The following is a 22,893-nucleotide window of genomic DNA, read 5'->3' as shown; positions in this document are numbered from 1 at the left end:
CATAAGAACGGATAAACAAAATGTGGTGTATACATACAATTAAATATTCATCAGCCTTAAGAAGGAAACAAATGCTGACACCTGCTACCATATGGATGGACCTAAAGGACATTATATAATACTAAGTAAAATCAGCCGATACTAAAAAGACAAATACTCTATGCTTCTATTTATATAAGGTATCTAGGTAGTCCAATTCATAGAGATGGAAAACAGAATGGTGGTTTCCAGGGGCTGAGATGGAGAGAGGGAGACGAGGAGTCTTTTAAAGGTACAGAGTTTCAGTTTTGCAAGATGAAAAGAGCTCTGGAGACTGTGCAACAACGTGAATATGTAACTGCACACTTAAAAACAGTCAAGATGGTAAGTTCTATGTGTATTTTACAATTACAAAAAATATGCATCAGACAGTGTTTACCTTCAGGTTTTTTACACCACAGAGTGTTGCCCATGGTTCTGGATGCAGAGAACAACTTCTCAAGGATCCTGTGTAAGCTGAATCCAGGCTTTGCAGCAGCCTAAGCATTTCCCTTACCGAAAGCCCATCGCGGAAGTTCTGACTCTTTAATTCATTGTCTAACCAAATAGCCTTGCAAAACCATTTCCTCAAAACCCAGAGCAAGGCTATTTTGTTTGTGTTCTTTTTTGTTGTTGTTAGTGGTGAAACTACAAAAGAAAAAGTTATAGAAAGATGGACAACTTTTTCCCTTAAGTTTATTGAAATTAAATTTTTTTACCCTGTAGAATGTTGTCTTGAAATTGTTTTCTCTTGAACCTACAGAATATCATGCATTACAAATGTAAGAGTTTCTATAAATCTGCAAGCGTCTTTTCCCCCCAGACAAGCAAGTTCCTGTGTTGCCTATTTTTATACCAATTGTACACTAAACTGGGGCACCCTGGCTGCAAGAAGGCCAGACGAAACTGCCCCAGGGCTGCTCAAAAGAGGCCATTTTGCACATAAAGAAATAGTGTTGTTTCTGGAACTTCTGGAGGAAAGAGTACGCTGTATGCCAATTTACTCAGAAAATGCCTCAGAAACCGTGGAGTTTAAACTCTATTGTCATTTTATTGGGTGCCCGCCACCACATCCGGCTAATTTTTGTAGTTTTAGTAGAGATGGGATTTCATCATGTTGGCCAGGCTAGTCTCGAACTCCTTACCTCAGGTGATCCGCCTGCCTCGGCCTCCCAAAGTGCTGGGATTACAGGTGTGAGCCACCACACTCAGCCCACACAGTGATCCTTATTATTCATGATGGTAGTTCTGTCTATGAAGTTGCCTTGAACACTGCCATAGGAAATACTAATCCTTAGCTTCCAGGGGAAACACAGGGTTAGGTTCCTACAAGCCTCTAGTCACAAAATTTTCATCGACCAATCAACTTATAACCTCATTTTATGTGTGTTTCTGTTTTAAAAAATGCCTTATTTGATCTAAGTTGTTGGTTCATTGACACTAAACTCACAGCCAACAGCACTATAGCCCATGCTTGAAGAAAGCTTAGCTAACACATGTATTTTTCCCTATAAGGTACATCACAGCCTTCTTGCACTTAAAAACACTGGACAGGGCCAGGCACAGTGGCTCACGCCTGTAATCCCAGCACTTTGGGAGGCCAAGACAGGTGGATAACCTGAGGTCAGGAGTTCAAGACCAGCCTGGCCGACATGGTGAAACCCTGTCTCTACTAAAAATAGAAAAATGAGCTGGGCGTGGTGGCACATGCCTGTAATCCCAGTTACTTGAGAGGCTGAGGCAGGAGAATTGCTTGAACCTGGAGGCAGAAGTTGCAGTGAGCTGAGATGAAGCCACTGCACTCTAGCCTAGGCGACAAGAGTGAGACTCCGAAAAAAAAAAAAAAAAAAAACCACTGGACCGCTCTTCAGCCCTATATTTGGGGAGCCATTTTAAACAGTGAAATCACCACAAAAAAGCACAAAAATGCAAAAGACATGGCACTGAATTGTCTGCATCCAGGACACTTGTTTACAGGATGAGAACTGAGGCAAGAGGGCAGTGTCGCCTTGTTTAACCTCCGCTGGGTACGTGTACCTTGAGCTACTCAGATTTTTTTGCTGCTCTGTACATATCCATCAATGACCACAAGGAGCCCTCAAGTATGGATTTGGGGCTTAGAAATACATTTTAGCAAATAGGCAAATTTCGCAAACACAGAATTCTCAAAGATTGAGGATCAACTGTATTAACCAATTTGGGAATCTTCTTAGACCTAAACTTAGAGTAATAAATACGAAGTCTATTCAGACCTATCAGGCGGGAAACTTTTTAAAAGGTCACTTGTAAATTCAAAGGCTCTGAGCTACACACATGGAGCACTAGTTACTATCTTCCTGGGGTGGTGAAAGTGTCCTCTTCACTCCCCCAAATTCAGCAGGCAAAATGCTGGGCAAATGGTCGATCACCATGGACCCAGCCATGCTGACTACCAGCATCTACCACCTGGGTAACTTTGCGTGACTTTGATCCAATCACAAGTTGCTCCTCTTCCCATGACTTTCCCACAGTCTCCAAAAGGCACTTCCTGAAAATCATTCCCTTTGTCTATTCATGCCTTTAACATGTCATCCGAATGCAGCTTCAAGTTAGAATTCACTGACATTCTTTCACATTCTAACAAAGATGGCTCTGTCCCAAGATCTCTATTTCATTTCCAGATAAATGCTAAGATAAAATTCAAAATTTTTTAAATGCTCATTTGCCAATTTGCTATTCATAGCAGCACCAAGTGTCTTCAATCAGAAAAATGGAAACATCTGACAGACATACTGCAAGTACAAGATCCTTATAAAGTAACAGATAATTTTTTCTTATCTCCCTGGAGAAGTAAAGATGCTTTGATTTACAGTCATGATCAGACTGTACCAAAACATGCTGCCTCCTTGAAGCAGGTAATATTCAAGGCCGCAATACCAGCTTTCCTCAGTGTTCATTAGGATCACAGGGTTTCTTCAGAGCTGCAGGAAACATTCAAAATTCACCAGCCCGACACTCTTATGTATTAGAAGAGATAAGCACTCAAGATGTGTTCCCAGGGGAAAAAAACATTTTTGATCATGTCAACTCCCTTGTCCATGACAACCATCCAAACCTCAGCTCCTCCTCCTTTCCTTTGAAACTAAAATAGGAAGCACTGGTATGAAAAACTTCTGCTTTTTAAAGTCTCAAAACTGGTCACTTGGATTTAAAAGCCTTTTTGCCTGTTTACAACTAAAAACACTTTTAAGTATTCATTCAAGTTATGACCGATATGTTTAATTTTAAAGACATGGCTGCCATTCTTAATTACTTCCTCTACCTTTAACATCCCTTTCTTACATAAAATATTCAAAAACAAATGCGAGGCCATGCTTTGGATTGCATGTGGCCGATTTCACTCTGTGGCCGTTGCCAGCAGAACTCCACATCTAGAACAACCAGTATGTGCCTAAGGCCTTTCCTGTTCTTTTTGTTTCCTTGAGTCTATTCCTGTCAGGTGCAGGCACTCCAGAAATGTCGAGTTATGACATAGGAACTCACACTGAGTCATAGCTGGAACTCATCTCTTCTGAGTTCACAATGAAAAACAAATGAAATCTAAAATTACATTGAAAACATAAAGGTAGATGGAAGTTTAAAGGGCAGATGTGGCTTCAGCCCCAGCTGGATACGCTCAGGGGGGAACAGATGTCAGTAATAAACCTAGGAGAGCTACAAAAGTTAGCTTATATCCGTCACCAAGTGAAAATGCTGATGTACATATAAAACTGTGCCCTGCCTGCTTTCCTACCCAGTCTGAGCGTGCAATATGGAAACCACCTGGAAAAGAACCCAGACGCCCTGGGGAGATGCAGGGCAGGTCTGCACATCAGCGGAGAGGAAGTCACTTACTGCATGGCCAGGGTAGGCTGGCCATGCAGCACCATCAGGAAAGGTATGGTTTCTTCTAACAGTTGGCACCGGGCCTATGCATCCTCTAAGCTGACCAAAGAAAGAAAACACGGAATCCGTGGTTACATTCATTCAAGTCTGCCACGGGAGAACAGGATTCTTGATGGGGTCTGGGGAGATGACAGAACAAAACTATAAATGACCAGGAATGGAATAAAATTAAACCTAAAGTGACCAGGGCAAAAGCAAACCTAGGAATGATGATCATGGCATTAATAGTTACATAAAGACTATAAACTCAGAAGAAGCTAGAACACCCAGAGCCTGAAAGTTAGAGAAGGTTATAGCTGCTGTACTCTTTAGATGAAGTCTATTTATGAGACTTTCTTTATATAGCCTATATAGTTACATAAACTAGAGTCAATCAGGTTTTTCTAAACTGCGCTCTTGTTACTAGATCTTATTACAGTCTTCACATTTCAGAGCTAGATTAAAAAAAAAAAAAAAACTCATTTAGCCATATGTTTTATATGGAAAGCACTAACCATACACTTTGAAAATAAGGTTGACTTTCTTTTTCATAGTTTGCAGCCAGGATATTTTATTCACCAAAATTAAACAAAGCAGTCACTTATGAAGTCATATGAACTAGTTCAGCCCCGTCAAATTGAGAAACTCTAAATATTAAATTCTACTGTACAATCTCAGCTGGAAGTCATCTCTCTCTCCACCAACCTTCCAGGGCACTTGGCACCTATCCTATAATGCAAACATTCTGTGTAGCTCAAGGAGGTGGCCTGATTTGGCCCATTCAACAGTGGCTAGAGGTCTAAGCCTCTTTGCTTCTGCAGGGAGACAAAGAAAAATCATTTATTATTTTGCAAAGATCCCTTCATTGAATTTTCTTGGGGTCAACAGCCCTTAGCAGAAAACGAGTATTCTACACTTGTTCTAGAAGGTTCTAGAAGGTTCTTACAAACCTCATCAGCAAATAGTATTTTCTATATAACTTGCTATTAGCTTGGAAATTTACTACAGTCTCTGTTTATTTTCTTCAGTTGTTAAATATGTACTTTCTATTTTTTTTTTTTTTTCACTGAGAGTAAAAGAGGAACCTAGGCAAAATAGTAAGAACATAGGTAAGAAATGGAAAGACAATAAATGTCTTGACTTGTTTTCTGGACTCAGACTGCCTGGGCTTAACTGCCTACAATGCCACTCCCTGGCTCTCTGATCTTGGGCAAGTTACTTAACCTCTCTGTGCTTCAGTGAGAATAATAACAGTCACGAGGGCTGTTGTGAGATTTAAGTGGGTCAACCAAATATGTAAAACACTTAAGGTTGTTCCTGTCCCATAGTAAATACTATCTGAGGGCTAGCCATTAGTTATTTACTATTAATTATTATTATTTACATGATAATATAAATAAATGGAGTGGGTAATCCCAAATCCTGTATCACTTGAAGATGTAATACTTGATCCATACTTACTGGCTCTCTGTTCTTGGCAAGTTACTTAACCTCCCAGGCACCTGGTACCCACCTCTCAGGGAACCTGGTATCTCTCCTATGATGCAAACATTCTCTAGCTCAAGGAGACGGCCTGATGAGGTGCATTCAACAGTGGCTATAGACCTAAGACTCTATCAACTGAAAATTAGTTTTATAGAGGAAATGATACCCGATAAAAGGACATAGGAAGGAAGAAAAAAAGTTCACTTTTTCTTCTGTATCATTATTTGTGGTCCAACTTCACCAAAGCGACCACAACAGACAAATAATGAAATCAGATCAGAGTGAGTTTAGAATTCAGAAGAGCAGAAGAAACTGATAGAGATTGGGAGTCTCCCTGGAATGGATGTAGTGGTAGCACCAGCCTCACCAGGGCCTGGAGATTAGAAGGATGGATCCCACCTGGGCCAGCCTACTGGCAAGCAGCTGGAATGAACGAGCATGCTGCAAACTCAAAGACCTGCCTCCAGTTAACTAGGCAGCCACTCTCGTCAACACACAGAACAAATTTACTCAAAACACAGCCTCACTATTTGAGACTGTGGTTTATTCAGATCACATTAGATCATGGTGATGTTTCACTAAAGTCACTTTGATTTCTCCTGGTTCTAAAATTCAGTGACTCTCTGTGTAGACTCTGATTACTGCCTTTGTATTCTCTAGCATGACCCAATCAGCTACTAGGTATTGGGATTCCTAGAAATGTTTGAAGAATGGCATGTTCCAGTTAACCACTGACTAGAAAAACCAAATTTGTCTAGTCAATTCAGGACTCAGATCTCAAACGGACCAAAAAAAAAAAAAGGAAAAAAAAAAACCTCTTAAGGAAAAACATTTTTTTATTTCAAGTATTGTTGAAAAATGTTTGAAAATACACTGATGAACTTTGGTATTGAGTGGATGGAAGTACTGAAGATTGCTTAATACTTTTTGATGACTCAAAGACTAAACTAGGGTTTCAAAAGAGCTATAAATACAGAGCTAGTAATCCAAAGGAGGATATTACTCCCAGTTTACAGGGAAGCAAGAAAGGCTACAATGGGGCAGAGGCTGGGACTCTGTCCTGAAGGGACATAGGGATTTGAACAGGTGGAGACTGTAGAGGGAAGGGACACAGGAGGGCAGATGGTAAGGGAATTTTAGGTAGAGAAACCACACAAACTTACAGAAGCCATAAACCCCAAATCATGGTCTATATTGATTTTTTAATACCAATGCGAGAATGAAGGGATCTATCAGTCTAAAGAGGCAAGACGGGGCCAGAACGCACAACAAACTAAGTTTTGTCCATAAGCAGCCAGGAATCACCAAACATTCTTCAGTTTAAAGAACAGAGACCGGGAAGAGGATGACACGATCAAATGAGTGATTGGGCATGACAGAGCTAGCAGAAATGTAAATGAAGTGGATAACACTAAGTACCATTTAAAACATACTTTTTAAGTGCTTCACATATTTTACCAATTTAATCTCATTTTACAGATAAGAAATTGAGACCAAGGAATTAAACAGGTTTTTCCAGATCAGTGACTCCAGGATTCTCTAATAATGGCCATAGAGAACCAGTGGAGGAAACCTTGTTTTCTGTAAAGGACTTAGCACCATGTGTGGGACAGAGGAAATGATCATATAATTGTTAGTTCCCTTACTTGCCCTTGCCTATTATGGGTTGGAAAGGAGAAATCCAGGAGCTAAAAGGTCAGGAATGCCACAGTGGCATATTTCACTGGGGCACTAACACAGGCCGTACATTTTCGGGGGCCATAGGCAGTTAACTTGGGATGTTGTCTCCTGAAAATTGCTGCCTACAAGCTATGGCTGACTCTGACTCAGGAATACTCCTGTTTTGAACAAAAATGATCAATCCAAAGTCAGGAGACCATGATTCCTCATTAACGGGGTCCTCCACGAGGTGATGTACTTTAAAAAGCTACCCAACTGTTCCTTCCAGTGGAAAGACGGTAGGGGCTCCGCATTGCAATGCTATGTTCAAAATGAGGACTTGAGCTACAGAACGTGTTGCTGGATGAGAAGTTCTGCCTATTCTGACAGTTTTAAAATAATACTCTATTTTTCATTCCAATACCATTTGATACTAGGGAAGCCTTGAAAACCAGAAACATTTTTCACCCAAGTCCACGGCAAAGTTCAAGAATGACTCCATGGCTAATACTTAGGTTGCAAATAGATAAATGAGCTCCTCTCGAATCCAATGAATTGAAACATAAAACTATAATTACAGTAGGAAGAATGCAATAAAAGATGAAAACCCAGGCTCCATGCCCTTATTCTTCTTTTGTTCAAAACATCGTTACTGGTTTCAAATATTCTTGTCTGTCAACAGGGGTTAATGTCTTATTTGCCTAAAGGCAAGAGGCTTGATCTGATGGTTTTCTGGTCTAAGAATTCTAATCTAATTTGGTTTTGCTAAACCGAGAGCTCTCTAAAATCATGACTTTTGTCTTCATTGCCTGCAGGAACCTGGGGGTTACCCTCAAGCTCCCACTGAATAAATGATACCTAAAGTAAATGCTGAAAACTGCCTCTCCTATTTATGAAGTGCCTTTTCAGAATAATATTTCTTTTTTCTTCAAATTTGGTTAAAGGAGCCATTCCATTATGCTTTTTCATAAAGGAATCACATTGAAGTCATAAAAATGTTACTGGAATCATTTTCATTCCAACGAATTAGAGATTAATGAAGGTTTATCCTTACAATTGAAGAAAGGAACTAATTCATTAGGAAAATGAGTAACACACATACATGCTCATCAAGGGACCCTAAAAGAAATACTTTCGTATGAAAGATGTGTTTTTATATCCTAAAATTATTTCCAGCATTTGGTATGGAGCCAAGGCAATTCAGTAACTTTGCCATTTATAGCAAAGTTTAGGCCAAGTTGCAGGGCACACAAAAAAGTATACTTGCTTGACAGTTTAAGTCCACAGGGCCAATCTGAATGTCCAGGCAGGAAGAGGCTTTGTCTAACCGATATTCTGAGCTTTTTGAAAGTGAAGGAGAGTCCCTATATTTCCACAGGTGTATGGCTCGCAGAGCACTTACACGGAAAAAAAAAAAAAAGCCATAAGCAATGAAAAATTAAGTTTAGAGAAGACACATCACAGCTCCTAAAAGGGAAATCCAAAAGATAAAAAAAAAAAAAAAAAAAAAAAAGGATAGTCATTGATATACAGACCTATCTTCTCACTTCATTTGGGAATATATGAAGACCAGAAGGGAGTGAAAGTAGCTCAACTAGGGAAGAGCGAGAAGGTGAAGCCACTCACCGTTTGAGAAAACACCTGCTGGCCAAGCACAGACAATTCAGTTGTAGATTCAGAAAATTCCTTTCCCCATTAAGTTTAAGATGAGACTTTTATTTATTTATTATTTTATTTTATTTTATTTTTGAGATAGGGTCTTGCTCTGTCACCCGGGCTGGAGTGTAGTGCTGCAATCATGGCTCACTGCAGCCTCAAACTCCTGGGCTCAAGTGATCCTCCTGCCTTAGCCTCCCAAAGTGCTGAGATGACAGGTGAGCCGCCATGCCTGGCCAAGAAGAGAGTTTTAAAGGTTAATAAATTGGCCTGTGATAACACTGAATTATACTGGGTTTCAAGAAATCACAGAAAAAGCAACACCTCCCTGTGGTCAGCAGCTCACAGAATGGTGGGCTAGACATAAACATATACAAGGAAATTGCCACGTTGTAAGAAAATGTCCTATTAGTGGCACATACTCATGGCCATGGAAGAACAAAGAAGAGGAGATAGAAAGAGATGGGGTGAAGGGGGGAGGACAGGAATCCCAGTCAACTTTTAGTTCATGTCTTTTTAAATAAGGAAGGGACTCTAATCAGAAGTTGACAAGTATCACCTTCCAATATTGTGACTTTCTCAATATCACAGAGGACAGAGTTTTAAGGAAAATCACTCTGCAAAGATGACAATGACTTTTTCTTAGTCTCCTCTAGCTCACCTTTCCAAAAAAGATTAATTGAACTAATAAACTCCAAACTTCTGGCCTAACTTCCAGTTTACAGGAAACCATGAATGAGCGAAACTGAATGTCCTCAACAGGAAACAATCAGGCACATCCTCCATGTGGGATGTCCTCCAAGGCAAGTGGCCTGGTCTCTTCCTAAAGTCAATGTCAAAAAAAAAAAAAAAAAAAAATTCCGGACATAGTGGCTCATACCTGTAATCCCAGCACTTTGGGAGACCAAGGCCAGTGGATCACCTGAGGTCAGGAGTTCCAGACCAGCCTGACCAACATGGTAAAACCCTGTCTCTACTAAAAATACAAAAATTAGCCGGGCGTGGTGGTGGGCACCAGTAATCCCAGCTAGTCGTAAGGCTGAGACAGGAGAATGGAACCCAGGAGGCAGAGGAGCCGACACAACACCATTGCACTCCAGCCTGGGTAACAAGAGCAAAACTCCATCTCAAAAAAAAAAAAAAAAGTGAGAGAAGTGTTCTAGATGCTAAATTAAACATAAAAGAGTTTAGGACTATAACACGAATTGCAATGCATGCATACTGTGTATCTCTGAATTTAGGGAAAAAAATAAATAGCCATAAAAAACAATTTGGAGACAACTGAATAAATTTAAATATGGACTGCATACCATATATAATGAGAAAATTATCGTTAATTTTTCATATTTTGAAATGTTAGCATCTTTATATAGGAGAATGCCCTTATTATTAGGAGACAGATGTTCAAGAACTTAGGCCAGGCACAGTGGCTCATGCCTATAATCTGAACACTTGGGAGGCTAAGGCAGGAGGATCACTTGAGTCTGAGACCAGCCTGGGCAACATGGTAAGACTTGTCTCCATAAAAATAAAATAAAAATTAGCCAGGTGTGGTGGCATGTGCCTGTAGTTCCAGCTACTTGGGAGGCTGAGGTGGGAGGATTAATTGAGCCCATTAGTTTGAGGCTGCAGTGAGCTATGATTGCACCACTGCCCTCCAGCCTGGGTGACGCAGTGAGACCCTGCCTTAAGGAAAAAAAAAAAAAAAAAGAATGTAGAGGGTAAGCATCATGACATCTGCTTACCCCAATTAACCTCAAACTGTTCAGCAAAAAACATATATACACACACATCCACATACCTTCACACATACACACATATACGCACACACAACTAGATAAAGCAAATGCAGGCCGGGCACAGTGGCTCACACCTATAATCCCAACACTTTGGGAGGCCGAGGCAGGCAGATCACCTGAGATCAGGAGTTCAAGACCAGCCTGGCCAACATGGCGAAACCGCGTCTCTACTAAATATACAAAAAAATTAGCTGGATGTGGTGGCTGGCGCCTGTAATCCCAGCTACTTGGGAGGCTAAGGCAGGAGAATCACTTGAACCCAGGAGGCGGGGGTTGCAGTGAGCTGAGATGGCGCCACTGCACTCCAGCCTGGGTGACAGAGCGAGATGACTCTGTCTCAAAAAAAAAAAAAGAGAGAGAGCGAGAAACTAAATATAGCACCATGTTAATCAACTTAGGTAGTAGATATACAGATGTGCTACATAAATTCTTCAATTTTTCCACGTTTAACATTTTATACCATAAAAAGCTGGAGGAGGGGATGAAATGCTACTAAGATCTTAAACATATAAAAAGAAAGTAAGAACATCTATAGGGAAATTTAAAAGAGTAAACAAGGGAAGTTATGCCGTATTTATCATGTAAGTAGCAAAGACATCTCATCAGGCTAATAGGTTACTTATTTGTCTCTGAAAATGGCTACCACTTTCAGTATCTCAGGTTTGTAGAGGTTTTCTAGTATAATCTATCCCAGATTTACTATGTAAATAGAAAATATTTTATGACTTCAGATGAGAGCGAAACTGTATGCTTCTGCTTTTCATGCTTTGGTGCACAGCATGTTGTAAATATAAATGACTCCAAGATAAGTCAGTCAGGAAAGATCAAATAACTCGGTGTTTTTACAATTCTGTCAGAGATATATGATGGGATTTACCCATTAGGGAGAGAAATACAGCCTAGAGTTTGAACATTCCTCTGATTTTTCTCATATTAAATTATATTTAAATATTCCCATAATGCTAATAGTCTCAGCCCCAGCATCCCTTACATACTCTGTGGTACCACAATAAAATGGAAACAGTAAGAATAATTTCAGCAATTGGGAGGAGAATGCAGAGATTATTAATTTCATACACTGTGTATAATAAAAAGTGATATATGAATTTTCACTGTTTCTCACAGCTCCTCTAATTCATGCTAAGATTATAATTTCAAGTCTATATCACCACAGATGTTAAGAAGAACAGATTTATTTCAGCTTTTCACCAACAAAACCAGAGCAGGGGCATTTAATGAAGTTCATCTCCAAAAGTTTATTATAAAACAACAGCAATAACAATAAGCTACTCTGTAATTTGTCTCTAAGTCCTAACTAACCATGACTATTAAAAGAAGCATTTTCTAAAAAGAGACTTGTTCATCGATTCAGGACAACTGAATTTTTTCTGACTCAAACACTTCCTCTTAGGCATCCACAATCATGTTCCAGTACTCTAAGAGTACTCTTAGTAAGAAACTCTATTAAAAGTTTTTTCTGATACTTTCTTCTTTCACACACACGTAGCGTTATCAAAAGTGTCCTGAAAGGCTGTCTAATCTGCCTTAATTTGTCAGTGCCAAAAATCAGTTCCCAGGCCTCAACATTTTTCACTTAATCAGTACTACTGTTTGCACACTCTATTTGTAATGCAACTTTTCAGGCTCTTGCAGATCGCATACAACGTATGTCATTCCATTGGCTGAAGAAAGTGTGCCACATATACAGTCAAAGACAAAGAGGGCACCTAAGGCCATCTCTCCACTCTTCTCTAGAATCAGAGCTAATGGAAGTAAGAGATTTCACCCTGAACAAGTAGTGTCTGTAGGGTGCTATTTTTAGATCATTTACAACTCAAGCAACTTGGATTGGTAAAAAAGGTCCAGATTTACTAAGTCTCTTCTCGTATTTGTCATGAGCTAGTTGATCCTTAGCAAACCACACAGCATCTCCAGGGTCTAAGCCAGAAGCCACTCCTGAGGTCATTGAACGGCCAACTTCTTTTCCTGATTAAGACCCAGTGAGATTCACTGTCTCTGCTGCTAAAACTAAGACAAAATCCTGGGTGAAATCAACCACATCTGTGCAAAAGTCTAATAAACTTTCCTGCTTGGAAAGAACCAATGCCAGAGAAAGCTGCTCATGCCAGAAAAATACAGCCACACATCCCAGGACCTGATCCTGGCCCCTAACCCTCACTGTTAAAGCTACAGTATCATTCCTTAACCCAGGGAGAGAACTCAGTAAACATGAACTGAAGCTGGGCATGGTGGCTCATGCCTGTAATCCCAGCACTTTTGAGAGGCTGAGGCCAGCGGATTGCTTTGAGCTCAGGAGTTTGGGACCAGCCTGGGCAACATGGCAAAACCCCATCTCTACTAAAAATACAAAAATCAGCTGGACGTTGGTGGCCCGTGCCTATAGTTTCAGCTTTTCAGGTGGCTGAGGTAGGAGGATCCCTTGAGCCTGGGGAAGTGGAAGCTGCAGTGAGCTAAGATTGCACCACTGCACTCCAGCCTGAGTGACAGAGGGAGACCCTGTCTCAAAAAACAAAAACAAAAACCGAACCGAATGAAGAAATGAATAACGCTCCCCTCAGCCTTGCTGTCACTGTTTTTGGCTGCCAACCACATGTGACAGGCAACCTCTGACCCCACATGTGGCCCTCTTGAGACCTTCCTGGGCAACAACTATCTTGCTAAATTCAGGAAAATGCGCCACCTCTGTGGTCAGACCCGCTGATCCTTCCCCCTGCCTGTCATCATTTCTTCTTCTCTCTCTTTCTTTTTACAATCATTTACTTTGTGTCATCCAGGCATTAACTTTTTCTAGATGCTAGACTGGCAATAAACGTGTTCCATTGCCATGTTCTTGGGGTTGGAAGCTATGAAAAAAATGCATGGGGCTTTTAAGGTTATAAAACTCAAAACAAATTTTAAAATAAAACAAAAGTAAAAACCAATTTTAATGTGCATTTTTCCCCAATACTCATGACTGAGAACTGGGAAATTACAAAACAGGGAAAATTCTAAAAATAGACACCTGCAAAAATCATGCCCAGATCTGAATACATGGCTTAGATTTTAAAAGGAAAAAAAATTACAAAGACTTAAAGCACAGTCTTTGTGGTTTGTTCCTTCAGCTGGAAAGGATTTCTTAGTACCGTAATTACATTTATTACATCAATAGCTGAGGAAGGCGGGGGTGGGCAGGAGGAATGACAACGTTCATTCTTAACTCCAGCAAATCCAGTTACATCCAAAAAGATCGAGAGATGTAATCTAAAGAATGAAAATTACTTGAGTGAGCCACACATATTTATGTAAAGCACATTCAGAACTAGTTTCAGATCACACTAATTTCTACAAAGTTGGTGCAGGTATAGAAATGCATTTTTCTGAGTAGCAGAATTGTAAGGACCTAATGCTTTTAAAACATCTTAACAAGCAGACTCAAAATGTTTTGAAATATAGGTAAGAAATTCTACCAAATTGTTCCTACTCATTTCTAAAGCCTTATGAAACATGAGAGAAAAAGACATCTGTTCATTTTCAAAGTTGGAAATGTTTCCAGTTACCTATGAAAAATGCAGTTCTTTAAAGAACTACTTCTCAATGTCACTATTACCCCATAAATTTCCCTTTACTTTCCAGTAGTGAAGCACGTTGAGAATTCTCTGCTCTTTCATTGCTTAGTTGTGCAAAAGTAGTTTGAAGAAGGAACTTCTATGGCAGACCAAAATACACTTCTCCATCAGTTCCCAATTGGCATACAAATTCCATCCCTATTTTACATATAGCCTCATCTCAGGAAGATCCACTTTTTTTTTTTTTTTGTAACAACTGCTGCTTTATAAAACATTATTAACAGATTCCATGTGGGTTTTGATTATAAAACTGTCATCAGACTGAAATGGCCATGTTAAAATTAAGAAACAAAAAAATGATTAAGTTCAGAGGACTTAAGAGGAAATCAAAGGGACAAAACCTTAAGGGACAAAAGCAACGCAGGTACAGATAAAGAGCCTAAGAAGAAAAACACGGAGTGCAGAGACCATCACAGGCTCCGACAGGAGCTGAGGGGACTCTGCATCATCAAGGGAAAAGAAGGCACCTGCATCTTTGCAACATCAGCATCACAAGCTACGCAACCCAGACTCAGGCCTAGAGATCTACTTGTCATGTGATAACAGGAAAAATAGTTAACTTCGGTGTCTTATCTCTTCAAATTGTAATGTGCACACAGATCACCCGAAATCTTGTTAAAATACAGACTCTGATTCATGAGGTCTTGGGTGAGGCCTGAGAGCCTGCATGTCCCACCAGCTCCCAGGTGATGCCAGTGCTGCTGGTGCATGGACCATAATTTGGGTAGTGAGCTCTCAAATCACATGTGAAAACACTGGGGTAAGGTTGCATGCTATGAGAAACAATGACGCTATAAGTGTAAAGTACTTTAGATTTCCTGGGAGAAAGCCACCATGGACTAAAATTAGAACCACCCCAGTGGTGAACTGAACAGGACTATAATTAAAGTGTCATAATTTTCCTATGTCTTTGAGTACAAATCCCATTGCCTAGAATTTCAGAGTTTAAAGCAGTTAAAGTTTTCAGTTTTTAACCACTGCCTATAAAATATCACCTCTAAAACATATCGAGAAAATATTATTCTATAAGAAGGAAAAACACGTGAAAAGTAAGTTTGCTGACCTCGAGGAGTTCAAAATCTAGGTGACTAAAGAAAGCAAAATTCCTTGGCTGGGCGCAGTAGCTCACGCCTATAATCCCAGCTACTTGGGAGGCTGAGGCAGGAGAATTGTTTGAACCTGAGAGGCAGAGGTTGCAGTGAGTGGAGATTGCGCCACTGCACTCCAGCCTGGGAGACAGAGTGACACTCCGTCTCAAAAAAAAAAAAAAAGAAAGAAAAGAAAAATTCCTCAGTTGAAACAATAGCAAATAACACAAACACAAATAAATGATTATGTTCAAAACTTTGCAGTAATCTACTCAGATTAAATCACATTGATAACATTTACTCTATGCAACAGAAGAAAAACCTAGAGAAGTTAGTTATTTTCAATTGCCTAGAATCTAAAAATTAGATATCCTGTCCAGAGGTGAGTACTGACATTAGCATAGGCAGCCAGGAATCTGAAGCTATCTTTGAATAGCTTGAACAGAGTGGTTTCTGAGTTAGGAGCTTTCCAAGTTAAAGAGCAGGAGAATAGGTGTGCCTCAGAAGGAGAACAAAATTACACTGTGACATACCCAATCAAGACCTCTAGTGCAGGAAATAGATCATTGACTTAATTTATCAAGAAAGACATTTTGGTACAATGAGCCTCATTCTTTTCAGTTTGGCCAGTAATCTCATGGGCTATATTTCTTTAGCACTCAAAAGCAAACAGAATATTAGTACTTTCAGCAATGCCTGAGGATGGGCATGAGATTATAGCAAATTTCACCAGAAACTTTAAAAAAGGAAAGCTGGAATCGACTTGTCTTGATAACTGTCAAAATTAAGCATTTAATGTTAGAACTGACAAACTTACAAAAGATAAAAAGGTTTTGTGTGTTATGATCAGTCCTTAGAGAATCTGTGGCAGAATATTTCTTGAGATTGCAATATATAAAAACTGGATGGTCTCTGGCATTAACATGGATTTCTTGGGAACACATTTTTCAGAAATGTATTCTTTTCCTGCCTCCACCCTCGACTATACTGCCGTTTGTTTTCTTACTGAGAGAGCAAGTCTTTGTGGTGTAAGGTGCTACCAGATTTGGAGCAGACGCCTTTTATTCCTGAGCCCAGTAACCTCTGTGGAGAGCTTGGTAGCAGTTAACTGTTTAGCTCCATCAAAAGCAGTATGTGGCTGGGCACGGTGGTGCACACCTTTAATCCCAGCACTTTGGGAGGCCGAGGCAAGCAGACGGCTTGATCTGAGAAGTTCGAGACCAGCCTAGGCAACGTGGTGAGACCCCGTCTCTACTAAAAATACAAAAAAAATTTTTAAAAAGCTGGGCATGGTGGTGCATGCCTGTGGTCCCAGCTACTGAGGAGGCTAAGGTGGAAGGATCACCTGAGCCTGGGAGGTCGAGGCTGCAGTGAGCTAAGATTGTGTCACTGCACTCCAGCCGGGAGCAACAGAATGAGACCCTGTGTCAAAAAAAAAAAAAAAAAAAAATTATGTTTACCTCTTCATTAAGACATCCAAAGGAACTCAAAAGCAACCATGGAGCATCTCTTATCGATCTCAGCCACTGGGGAGATGAAATGATGAAAAAAAAAGATGAGAGCAACAGTTGTTCTTCCATTGGTAGAAGTGACTGGTAACAAAGGTCCTTTGTGTCTTTTGATATGCTCAGATTTTTTAAAGTATATTTTTATCCTTCCTTCTTTAAACAGTCCTACTGCAATAGCAATCAGGTTTTTTAGACTGTCAAGATCATGAAATGAGTAGATTTCAGTTATGACCTTCATTTTCTTTTCTTTTCATTTATTTATTTATTTTTATTTATTTATTTATTTATTTATTTATTTATTTATTTATTTATTTTTTTGAGATGGAGTTTCTCTCTGTCGCCCAGGCTGGAGTGCTGTGGCATGATTTCGGCTCACTGCCAGCTCTGCCTCTCGGGTTCAAGCAATTCTCTTGCCTCAGCCTCCCAAGTAGCTGGAATTACAGGCACCCGCAACCACGCCCAGCTAATTTTTGAATTTTTAGTACAGGCAGGGTTTCACCATATTGGCCAGGGTGGTCTAAAACTCCTGACCTCAAGTGATCCACCTGTCTCAGTCTCCCAAAGACTTAATTTCCCTAAATTAATTTTCAAAAATTCTTTTTTATCGCAAGGATGATTAATTATGGAATGAGGGGACAAAAAAAAAACAGGAGCATGTGGGCTTGAGGAGGTGGAATATTAATGGCAGTAGGTGGAATATTCTGAAGGCCAAAGCCACCTTTGTTGTGACTTTTGTCCCGCCTTTTCTCAGTTCAATATAAAGTGGCGAAGGACATTAACTGGAGTCAAACTGCTTGGGTTCAACCCTGATAGGTCCACTTCTCAACTGAAAAATTACTTACACATTTGTGCTCCAGATTCCTCACATCTAACACGGGAATGAGAACGTCACACCTTTGCCTTATAGAGTTCTCGTGAGACTGAGATGAAGTAATAAATTGAATGTGCTTGGAACCATGCATGGTCCAGCATGGTCCACTGTACATGTTCACTGGACGCTAGCTATTCTTACTGTACCTCTCTCTTTCAATTCCCACCTTTGAATCTCCTCTGTCCCACTTCCTTCATTCTACCTATCAGTTCTTTGGTTGTTGTTTTGAATTTATTTCTGTCTGGGGCCTTCCCACCTAGCCTCACTTGAAGCCTTTTCCTAAGACGGCTCCAGGCTCAGTCAACATCATCCTGCAACTGCACACAGAGGTCTAGGGGGCTGAGGTGAGAGAGAGGAGGCAAAAGCTTTTCTGCTGCAGAGGCTTCACCCAGGCAATGAAAGAAATGAGGAGATTGAAGGAGCAAAGGAAAACCACACCTGCAAAGTTCCAAATGACACGGTGCATTGGACACATGAACCTGCTTTCTGGTATACAGGGACTGTGTTTTACCTTATTTCATTAACCAAGGTAATGCTAGATCCATTGGTGAGGCAGTCTAGAAGCTCACCCAGTGATACATCCATTAACTAAGAGTAAGTTCCAGCTACACACTTCAAATCCAAAATGTTATTGAAATACAACTACAACCACTACTAGTATTTTAATGACATTTTGGATTTGAAGAACAACAGAGACAAGAGCTCAGCCTTTGTGCATAAGCCTCTTTTCCTAGAACTGTATTAGAACCAACCCAGCACTGAAAATTGTATAATTTGTACCAATTTCCCTTTGGGCTGTGTTCCTCTTTGTTCCAAAAGCTCAGTCCCTTTGATATCCCTGCAACACATTTAAGCATTTCCACTTGGTCCACTCCATGTCAGAAATGTCTTGCAAGTGACAGGTTTCTCCACTTCGTCTTTGCTAATTAATCTACAGAACAAGAATGGCAAAAAGGGAAGGGACTTTCTTTTTGTTCTCACAAAAGAGTTTATCATACAAGCCCTGCTACAAAAGGTGAATCAACTGGTGGCTTGCAAGTCTTAAAGATTTGTTCCAGGTCAAAAAGTAAGTGTCCCCAATTCCCATGTTAAGGCTGCTGAAGCAGAAAGTGGCATGCATGACCCCCAAACGGTAGCATTACAAGAAAACATGGGTTCCTTTGTTTCTTTGTTTCCCTACAGTTTTGCTGCAGTCGTTTCAACTGCACTGCTGGGTAAGATGCATACTGCCAATTACCCTTTGGATAATTTCATTCCCTCATTATCGCACATAGGATTCCAGCAAGGAAGTAACGAGAGAAAGGCCCTACAAGAAAAAGTCAAATAACTCTCTTCGCTATCTTAGAATTTCAGATACAGGCAACAGTCAGGTTATAATTTGGTGACAAGAGATACGATCAGTTTTAGAACTCCTTCATTGAAAATAGTTCTACCAAGCTTTCTCAGAGCTAGCTTATTATCCAAAAATGAGTTTAACAGAACTTATTTAAAAATTAGAGGTGGTAGGAGGAGGACCTGGGAGAGGAACAAATGTTATAAAGGGGTCTTGGGCTAGAAAACGCAAAAGAAATGTTCATGCCAAAATGCTCCTAGGGGTTCCCTTGCACATTCCACTTGACTGAGAGGTTTTACTTCTTCATGAGCCACTTTCTAAACCTGGCTTTTTCAGGTACAGACTGCAAGCCTTCTCAAGTTACTCTGAAGCTCCATGAAATTAACAATGTTACAGGCTAAGGTTAAGATCAGCCAACTCATGCTTTGACATTTTAAATTGTCAGATGACTAACAATTTGACAGATGCTTCTGAAACAAGATTTTTGTTCAAACAAGACTTTTGTTCAATTATTCAGATGTTCACATTACTCAGGTACATCAAGAACAAAGTAATCGGATGCCTTCCCATGATTTTACAGCAAGACAAACTCTGAAACGTACACACAAGGTGGCGAAAAGCCAAAAGGTAATTCAGGAAAGATACTGAAGATTATCCGCTCTTGTTGTGATTATTGAGGTGTTATTCATATTATCAGACTGAGTGTTAAACTCCGAAAAAGGAGCTGGTGACCCTATTCCTCAAGTCAGCTGAAGAAGTCATTAATGTAGGGAAAATAATCTTTTCTTTTTTGCCACCAGCTGCAAATTTGGCATATATGGTTAAAAAGAAAAGAAAAGAAATTCCAAGAAAGAAAAAGTAACTGTAGGCAAAAAGACACAATAATTTCAACCTATCTTCTATTGGCAGCTTGTTCCATAGAGTTCTGAGATGGTACACTTTTCATGATGATTCATATCTCTCTGAAGAGTTGGAAAAATAAACACTGATGTTTGCTGACAGAGCCAGGGTTAAACTGTGTTCTGTGGGTCCGCGTCAGGTGGCAATCCGGTGCAACCTTCTGCACATAATCAGATGCCATCCACAGTCAAGCAGAGTGAGGGCACTCCTGCTTGAATGAGGGACTGGACCAGGGTTCCAAAAGAAGCATTCCTTTGGAATAGTTTGGTTTTAGTCCAAGGGCTACATACAAATTCTTGAGAAGGCAGCCCTTCCCCTGCACACAGCGAGCCCCTCTACTTCACTCCCACCACCTACACACCAGAGAGAAACAGCCCAGTGTTCTTCATGAGGGAGTGAATTTTGTCAGCCTTAGGTCTTCTCTGAAGAGTTGAGAGGTTGCAGTCTGGCTGTACCAGTGAACAACATAAATAAAGCCAAGAGAATGCCTCTCCTCTCAACCCCAGGAGGGCCCCCCAGGGCGTGCTTCCCTGTCCTTTCTGGCCCGAAGGCTACATACCCTGTACATCCCCCTCCCACAATGTAAGCATCCGACTGCATAATTCAAACGTCTCCAAATCCAAGCTAGCAACAGTTGTTTCTGTACCAGCTCTCAGGGACTGCCCCAGTCGCTAAGCTGTTTCAGTTCTCCAGGGAGTCCAAAAGACCAGCATATTATTTTTAGAAGGGATAAGGGAATTGAAAAACAGAAATAGGTTACTCTTAAGGAGAAGAACATGGTACTTCTTGGCTGAAATGCTGGTTCTTACCATCCAGCAAGGCACTTAGAATGCATGCATTTGTTAGACAAGACAAAGACTTACTGTCTGTACATTACCAGGCTCCAGCCTTCATATTTTCCTCCGAATTTTAATGAGATCCTCCAGCTGCTATTAATGTGTCATCCTTTTGCTTCTGTGATGCACTAAAAGCAGCAATGTTTATATAAGGTGGCACCCAAGCCCAAGAACGGATGGGGAAGCAGGGCCACTGTCTGCATGGGAAGCTTCTAAGGCTGGGCAGTGGTATTAAGTCATGGAGGCTTTCACTATGCAGGCGCCACAAAGCACGCATCCTTTCTGCTCTTCCAAATTAAACACAGACGGCCACAGTTCCATTTGATTTTTAAAGCTAACCACAGCCAGGAGATTTAAAATGAAGGCTTCCTTTCCACACCTAATGCATCTCACTGTTGGAGGAGGAGGGGCAGGGATGGGGGAGGAGGTGCCACATGTGCCTGTGATTATTAGGCAGCAAATAAAGACACTAAGTTTTTCTCTCAGCCTAAGGCAGAGACTCCATCTCTGGAAACTAAAACCAAAGCTGATGGAGATTCCCTTTATTGGGCACCACTGCCCTTCCACATCCCCCATGGCTATGCCACAGGAGCAGAACCAAGGAGAGGCTCCCAGCTCTTGTTCTCTAGCAATTGTGAATAACAGTAGACTGGAGGGTGGGGAGAATGCCTTGAAACCACCACTGAAAATCAGTCCCAAAATAATGATTTCCTTCTCCTTCTCTTTTCTCCTTCCTTCCTTTCTTGCTGTTTCTTGTCTGCTTATGTCTTATAGTTACCAAGAAGCAGCATTTTGCAATAAGAAACTCAATACCTTCTCTCACTCATGCTACAAAAAAAAAGCTAGTTGCCGGTGCTTCCAGCTATCAGAATTCATTCATTTCATTCATTCCTTCTTTCAACACTATATCCATCCTGTACAACCCTCCACCCTTTGAGTATAGGTGGGACCTGTGAATATAATGGGATATCACTCCAATTATTGTGTCATCTTAAATGGCAAAGGGATTTTGCAAATGTAATTAAGGTTAATCAACTGACTTTGAGTGGTCCTGAGTGGGCCTGACCTAATTAGGTGATGCTTTTAAAAGAACTGGGGGCCAGGTGCAGTGGCTCACACCTGTAATCCCAGCACTTTGCGAGGCTGAGGCGGGTGGATCACTTGAGGTCAGGAGTTCAAGACCAGCCTGGCCAACATGATGAAACCCCGTCTCTACTAAAAAAATATAAAAATTAGGCCGGGCGCGGTGGCTCACGCCTGTAATCCCAGCACTCTGGGAGGCCGAGGCAGGTGGATCACGAGGTCAGGAGATCAAGACCATCCTGGCTAACACAGTGAAACGCCGTCTCTACTAAAAAATATAAAAAATTAGCTGGGCGTAGGGGCGGGCGCCTGTAGTCCCAGCTACTCGGGAGGCTGAGGCAGGAGAATGGCATAAACCCGGGAGGCGGAGCTTGCAGTGAGCCGAGATGGCGTCACTACACTCCAGCCTGGGCGACAGAGGGAGACTGTCTCCAAAAAAAAAAAAAATACAAAAAAATACAAAAATCAGCCGGGCATGGTGGCATATGCTTGTAATTCCAGCTACTTGGGAGTCTGAGGTGGGAGGATCATTTGAACTCTGAAGGTGGAGGTTGCAGTGAGTCAAGATGGCACCACTACACTCAGCCTGGGAAACAAGAATGAAACTCTGTCTCAAAAAATAATAATTAAATTAAATTTAATTTAATTTAATTAAAAGAAAAGAAGGACTGGGGCCCACCCTCAAGTCAGAGACCTTTTTTTCCTGCTGGCCTGGAGGAAAAAAAGGCCACCATGAGTTCCACAGTCACAAGGGACTGAATCCTGCCAACAACCTCGAGAGCCTGGAAAAGGACTCCAAGCTTCAGATGAGAAGCCTCAGCCAATTCCTTGACTACAGCCTTGTGAGACCTAGGGCAGAGAATCCAGCCAAACTGTGTCTGGACTCCTGACCTGTAGAAACTGTGCAATAATAAATGTGCATTATTTTAAGCCACCAAATTTGGGGCAATTTCTTATGAAGTAATGAAAAACTAATACAAATGCCAACATCGTCCTAGCACTGTAACGGAATGCTGGAGACTGTAAACAGAGAAGTGCAACACAGTAAGGTGAATAATGATAAAGGGTAAATACAAAATTCTACTGAACCTCAGAAGGAAGCCTCTAATCCTGGCTGGGCCAAGTTGA

At 40.9% G+C, this 22,893-nt stretch overlaps 1 protein-coding gene across 7 annotated transcripts in view; it reads right to left on the bottom strand.

Moving 5' to 3' along the window:
- Window positions 1-22,893, bottom strand: part of LRCH1 (leucine rich repeats and calponin homology domain containing 1) — a 204,174-nt gene that overhangs the window by 157,430 nt on the left and 23,851 nt on the right. The window contains exon 1 of one of the 7 annotated variants that reach the window (XM_050766281.1): window positions 419-9,199. The exons of the other annotated variants lie outside the window; for them this stretch is intronic. Coding sequence (XP_050622238.1) covers window positions 419-452 — 34 coding nt within the window. The 5' untranslated portion in view covers window positions 453-9,199. Of the gene's footprint in view, window positions 1-418; window positions 9,200-22,893 lie in introns of those variants that run through there. 7 annotated transcript variants of the gene reach the window in all.

The sequence above is a fragment of the Macaca thibetana genome, chromosome 17, assembly GCF_024542745.1.
Source record: "Macaca thibetana thibetana isolate TM-01 chromosome 17, ASM2454274v1, whole genome shotgun sequence".
In the NCBI taxonomy this organism is placed as follows: domain Eukaryota; kingdom Metazoa; phylum Chordata; class Mammalia; order Primates; family Cercopithecidae; genus Macaca; species Macaca thibetana.
This window is presented reverse-complemented; position numbering and strand designations above follow the sequence as displayed.